General features: G+C 41.7%; 1 protein-coding gene across 1 annotated transcript; it reads right to left on the bottom strand.

Annotated features, from left to right (window-relative positions):
* Window positions 1-262: 262 nt before the first annotated feature.
* On the bottom strand, window positions 263-1,165 carry TAS2R10 (taste 2 receptor member 10). Its single transcript, XM_047864919.1, has one exon. The coding sequence runs from the start codon at window positions 1,163-1,165 to the stop codon at window positions 263-265; it is 903 nt and encodes a 300-aa protein (XP_047720875.1).
* Window positions 1,166-6,999: the final 5,834 nt, after the last annotated feature.

The raw sequence follows: 6,999 nt of genomic DNA on the forward strand, positions 1-6,999 counted from the left end.
AGTCTCCAAGCTGTTTCTCCTCTGAGAGGTGTGTGGAAAGGCGTGAGTGCACGGAAACTGACCGAGCCACTGAATTTTCATGGTGAAGAGTGAAATTTCCTACAACGTAGTCAAAATAATTATGGGAGAGTTTAGTGACGCTCAGTAACACAGGTACATCTGATGCGAGTATGTCGTGCAAGTGGAACAGAACTGCAGGGGCTTCCTCTTCACTAGAATATTCCCCTAGAACATCCATTTCTCCCCACACAGTTGCCCTGTCTTAACAGCACTTGACCTGCTGCAATACTCTCAGAGAGGCTTGCTTTAGCTTGCTGTTTCCGAGAATGAGGATAAATGAGTGACCCCAGGGGTACAAGACTGTGGTCGTCATACCAAAAATAAACAGCAATTTTTTTTCTGGCATTGTGAAGCATGCTATTTCTATGGCCAGGCCTATAAAATGCAAGATAAAGAGGATGATAAAAGATATCAAAACTTTCATGGCTTTCATATGCGCTTCTGTACTGGGGTCTTGCAATCCAGTGACATTCAATTGCATCCGCCTGCTGTGTCTCCAAAGGGAAATGATTAACAGGAAACACGTAATCAGGAATAGCGTGAAGAGGAGAAGGACTCCTACGTTGACCAAAATCTGCTTATTAAAGAACTCACTCTTCGGCATGTTGAGCTGCCAGGTTGCGTTTCCATTCCCCACTTTACTGTCGCTAAGAATCTTCACAATTTGAGGGAACGTAAAGAGCCATGAAATAAACAAGGATCCCATCAGAAGGGGAAGAACCCAATTGATTCTACCCTTCAACCAGAGAAACATGTGGTGGGAAAAATTTGCTATCTTCAGGAAGTAGAAGGTGCTGAGGCTGGTGGCAAACCAGATGTTTGATTGATTGATAATTATCCATAAGTAACTAATATAATCAATTAGGTGACCAGAAGAGTACATATCTGGAGAGAATATCTTTATAAATCCATCTACAGTTACTATCAATATCAGACAAATTCTGGAAGTAGCTAAGCCGGTGAGGATGAGGCCAATCATAGAAAACTTTTTGTTCTTCACACAGTCCATACAGTTTACAAGTCCAATAAATCCATTCCCTAAAACCCCCAGGACTGATTCACTAACTGCTATAAAAATGAGAAGGCCTTCCACTATGCTTAGCATATCTGCCGATTCCCAGGATAGCTTCTGTTACATCTGTTTTAGATTACCTGCTGCAGAATGAGACAAACGCTGGCTGCGTGATGGAAGAATTATGCTCTTCTCTTTCATTACACGAAGGCTTGAAAGTGCCCCAATAATGCCTTGTGATGGAATCTGAAACGTCTTCATGGAGACCCCCTCAGGGACATCTATAAAACTTAGCCAGCCTGGAGAATGTGTGTCCAAACTGAAGGCTTACCTACAATTTGTTAAGATGCAAATGAAAGTTTCTGTGTTGGGGATTTCACTTGTCCTCCCGGGACTATTTTGCATTTGTTAGCCTGAGGTGTGGAGTAGGAGTGCCCAATGTGTATCCACGGGAAACAACACATGACCGAAACAAAACTTGGACTTCATCTTTTCTATATCAACTATAACATCATTTATGTTGTGTTTATGACAGTTTAGATGTACATAAAGGAAAAAAGTAGTTGATAGAAGTGACAAATGAATTTAGCCAGTATAGACACTTACTCTGAATAATGAAAGGCATACAGAAACATATCTTCAGCATTTTCCTGATAATTTAGGTAAGGTATATTTCAAGTTTCAATATAAAGAGGACAATAGGTTATAACTCAATTGTATACAAACACTAAACACTTGTTACTTTGTGTTACAGTAGGTATTAAAAACAATTAAAACATTAATGTAATACACTTGAATAATAATTTAATAATTTTGCTGCTCTACTAAAAACTTAAGCTCAACTCTGGCTATGCTAAATTTCACAAATATTATCTTACAAAATTGTTGCTGGGTTTTTCGTCTCATAAGTTATTCCATCTATGAATGCAGAAGATTATGTTGACTGCTTTTGATTTCAAAGGCTTTCATTAGTAATCTTTTCATCGAGGCTGTTCCACTTTGATGGCATCCATTCATTCATTTAGTCAATGAGTATTTTACTGAGTGTCTAAATATATTATGCTCTCTCCTGGACACTGAAGAAATAAAATGGTACACAGGACCTCAAAGCTTGTGTGATTCATAGAGTTTATATTCTGATGGAGGAAGCAGGAAACAATTACTTAAATCAATATATTGTTTTTATATACTTTTAAAAGTAACACTTGACATTTTTTTTGTGACGTTAATATGTTCCCAACGCTGTGCTAAGCACTTTATGGTCATTTTCTTGTTTCAATTTCACAAAACAGGCCTTTAAAATAGGCTCTCCTATTATCTTCATTTTAAAAATGAATAAACTAAGCTTTAGAGATGAGAACTCCCACTCATCTCGGCACAAACTCTGTGCAGAAAATTTCACAATGAGCTCACAATAAAATACCACCAAGCATAGGAACAGACTATGCATGCATGAGTTAGGAAAGCAAAACAAACACGAACAAGCAGCAAACTTAGGCTTTACATGGACTGCACATACTGGAATTGACAGATAAGATATCTGCAGATGTAACAGCTATGTATGAAAAGTTTTAAAAAAAATAAAGGGTGCAAAGGCAATTTCAGAGAAGAACAAAAATAAGATACTGTCAGAAAGAAATGGGAAACATTTGGGGACAAATCTTTTAGAAATAAAAAATAAATGATATTTGGGGCACCTGGGCGGTCAGTCAGTTAAGTGTCAGACTTAGGCTCAGGTCATGAACTCACGGTTTCGTGGGTTCGAGCCCTGCGTAGTTGCTCTGTGCTGACAGCTCAGAACCTGGAGCCTGCTTTGGATTCTGTGTCTCCCTCTTCTCTCTGCCCCTCCTCCCACTTGCTCTCTGCCTCTCTGTTTCTCTCAAAAATGAAATGTTTAAAAAAATTCAGTAGGGGCGCCTGGGTGGCGCAGTCAGTTAAGCGTCCGACTTCAGCTAGGTCACGATCTCGCGGTCCGTGAGTTCGAGCCCCGCGTCAGGCTCTGGGCTGATGGCTCAGAGCCTGGAGCCTGTTTCCGATTCTGTGTCTCCCTCTCTCTCTGCCCCTCCCCCATTCATGCTGTGTCTCTCTCTGTCCCAAAAATAAATAAACATTGAAAAAAAAAATTTTTTTTAATTAAAAAAAAATTCAGTAAAATAAATTCTATTCCATGGAAATGTGCTAAACACTCCAAATAAAAGACTAACATTAACAGCCAGGATTGTTAAAACCGTTTGTTTATTTATTTATTTTTAGGGAGGGGGAGAGAGAGAACACAGGAGACCAGGGGAGAGAGAGAATCCCAAGCAGGCTCCATGCTGTCAGCCCAGAGCTGGACAGGGGGCTGGATCTCACGAACGACGGGATCATGACCTGAGCCGAAATCAAGAGTCAGACGCTTAACGGACTGAGCCACCAGGCGCTCCACTGTTATGGTTTTCTAGAAGGTACAGACCTTGCACATATTTTAAAGTTAGGTATGTCTATCTTTCCCCTTACAATTTCAAGCTCTTCCTCTGTGATTCAAAATGCCTTCTTGAGATTAAAGGTACAGCTTTATTTTCTTTTAGTCCTTTTATAGTGTTTATTAAATAAATTTTTTAAAAATTAGGGTGTTAAGCTCACACCCCCTCTTCCCCCCCAATCACCACCAAATAGTTTCCGTACTTACTAAGGTTCTTGGTTGCATAATCAGAAACTAACTTAATTTAAATGGAAAAATAATCTTTTAGAAGCTTATGCGTAACTCACAGAAATGAGAAATAGACTGGAAAATCAACCTGAGGCAATAACCAAGAAAGGGCATATACAGGTAACCTGCAGCCACGAGAAGTCATTGTAGGTCGTCGCCTTCCCCACTGTCATGGGACACTCATGCCGTGACTGTAAGTTCACCACCTTCTCACCAGGAGTTTTCGTGGTGCAATATGAAACTGTCCCCTGTATGCAGAAGTCAGGGAGAGGCCCAAGAAAGAGGCAGGCCAGTCCATGTTGACAATGGGCAGTTTTAATAATAGCAAAGGGAACTTACCTACAAAGCTTGCCTTGGGCAGCAGCAAGACAAATGAATCCCTGTACCCACTCTCCAAATCTGAAGAGTTTATAAAGAGGCCCTAATGGGGTTCATACTCCATGCATCTGCTTTCACCATCACATCACCAGGTCAAGACTGTCCCAGAGCAGCCTCTGGGAGTGGAAAAGCCAAGTGGAACCCACATTCCAAGTACAGGAGAGGGAATGAGGAAGCCTCCAAGTGTCTGGGTTCAGCTCATGGGTCAATTGGTGTCATATCTTTTCTCCATTACCTTCCCCAACACTCTACTCCTCCTGACCAGTTCTTACAATCTTTTACACCCAACTTTTTTCTCTTTTTTAATTTGAGAGAGAGAGAGAGAGAGAGAGAGAGGACATGTGGGAGAGAGAGGCAGAGGGAGAGAGAAACTTAAGCAGGCTCCATGCTTAGCCTGGAGCCCCACCCTGGGCTCAATCCCCCAACCCCGGATCATGACCTAAGCCAAAATCAAGAGTCGAATACTCAACCAACTGAGACACCCTTTGTCCCAACATCTGCCTCTTTTGCAATGGGCCCTGAGTGGTCAGCAAGGGGCTATATTAGCATGGATGTGGTTCTTATGGAAGCTCTCTGGCTGCCTTGGAGGCTGTGAGAGAAAACACAGGTTAGGACAATAATTTTTCTTCAAATGTTTATTTAAATTCTAGTTAGTTAGCATACAGAGTAATATTGTTTTCAGGAGTAGAATTTAGTAATACATCTTTCCTGCATACAGAGTTGACATTCTCATGTCCTTTTCTTATCTTAGCTTGTCTTTCAACTTCTAGACATGAGTTTCAGCCTTCAGCCAGGCATCAGTGGCCAGCTAGAACTGCCCATCATGGAGGCCAGACCACTGGCCAGACCACAGTGCTCCCTTCCTTGCCACAGTGAGTAATGTACTGTGCACTGTTCCACCAACAAGTGCATTTTCTGGCATCCCTTTGCTCATGAGGTGGTCCATATGTATCTGATATATGGGCCACCTCTCCCCACCTAGAGGTTGATGGCCAATTCGAGATCTCCCCATAGAATGCCTCTTTTCCAAGGCCCATTTCTTTAGACTCCTGCCTGGCTCACCAATGGTAGGCTCACAACCCTCTTAGAAGCTTTCCTGGAAACTGGCTCCTGTATGCAGAGGAGAGGGAGAAACCAAAGAAAGAGGCAGGCCACTCTCCATGTTGGTAGGTGGCATTTTAATAACGGCAAAGGGAATTTAAATACGAGGCTTGTCTTGAGCAGTAGTAAGACAAATGGGTCTCCACACCCACACTCTAAATCTTAGAAGCTTATAAAGAGGCACTAATCGGGCTTGGTCACATACACCATGCAGGTGTCTCACTCTGTTTTCAACATCACATTACTATCTCAAGGCCATATCGTGGGGCAGCCTCTGGGAGCAGAAAAGCAAGTGGAACCTATATTCCAAGGACAAGGGGAAGGGTGAGGAGCCTCCAAATACCCAGGTTCAGCTTTTGGGTCAATTGGCAGTCACATCTCTTTTTTTGTTTTTTGTTTTTTGTTTTTTATTTAAAAAAAATTTTTTTTTCAACGTTTATTTATTTTTGGGACAGAGAGAGACAGAGCATGAACGGGGGAGGGGCAGAGAGAGAGGGAGACACAGAATCGGAAACAGGCTCCAGGCTCTGAGCCATCAGCCCAGAGCCTGACGCGGGGCTCGAACTCACGGACCGTGAGATCGTGACCTGGCTGAAGTCGGACACTTAACCAACTGCGCCACCCAGGCGCCCCTCTCTTGTTTTGTTTTTAATGTTTATGTATTTATGTATTTATTTATTTATTCACTTATTCATTTATTTATTCTTGAGAGAGAAAGAGCAGTCACATCTTTTTTGATCACATTTCCCAAGCCATCACCCCTGCCATCATTAAATTCACTGCCATGAAAAAAGAACACTTGACTCATTTGCAGTCACTCGAAAGAATCTCTAACAGACACGCATCTTTGGATCACTTCTGCAAGGTTCAAAGGAAGCTCTCATCTAAAGGGAGCTCTTAGAGGTCAGAAAAAGCAGCTGCCTTGACTCAGATCCAATCCTGTATAAATCATTTTCATTGTATGACAGATTGTTGCTGCATCCACCTTGTGATATGGTGGAACTGAGAATGTTCAATTCATGATGGGTAGCTCTGGTCTCATAGTCACTGGGTATCCCTTGGTTAGGTGTACAATCTGTACTAGGGTTTAGTAACACAGCATGAGTAGTTCTCTCTGCAGAAGGCAAGGCCTTATCCCAGTATTCTTAGGGTTCTGGGCTGCAATTCCATCAGGGCTTTCACATGACATCTTTATCTACCTCTCATAGCATTGACTCTACAAGGTCATGTGGCCCAAGTGCCAGGACAGCTTGCACCACAGACTGGACCCGCTACAGAGGCCTCCTTTGCTTCGGCCCCTTTCTCTCTTGAACACCTTCATTGAGATTAGCATAGCTTCCCCCTTCATTCATTCATGACCTTGTTCAAATGCTACCTTCTCAGTGATATTTTTCTTGGCCATCCTATCTAAAATTGCAACACTTCCACTCTCCTGCTTCATTTTCTTCATTGTAGTTATCAATATCGAATATAGTTTATTTATTTTTATTATTACTCACATATGAGTACAAAGAGGAGGGTATTTTGTTTATTTGTCTACAGCTATATCCCCAGTAGGCTACCAAAAATGAAATGCTCAGCTAGTATGTAATTTCTCTTTGGAACTTCTTTGAAAAACCTGTCAATGGACTTCCGGTTTCTGGTTCCACATGTAAGGAGCTTGGAAGTCACTATGCCACCTTAACAAGTATAAAACTGAACATTATATTTAATGTACATATATATGTACACTTTTGTGTATACTTTGCTCAACTATAAG

This window comes from Prionailurus viverrinus, chromosome B4 (genome assembly GCF_022837055.1).
Source record: "Prionailurus viverrinus isolate Anna chromosome B4, UM_Priviv_1.0, whole genome shotgun sequence".
NCBI lineage: Eukaryota > Metazoa > Chordata > Mammalia > Carnivora > Felidae > Prionailurus > Prionailurus viverrinus.

Bases quoted from the DNA above. Each gene is read 5' to 3' on its own strand.
- TAS2R10 (XM_047864919.1), bottom strand. From the start codon at position 1,165: ATGCTAAGCATAGTGGAAGGCCTTCTCATTTTTATAGCAGTTAGTGAA.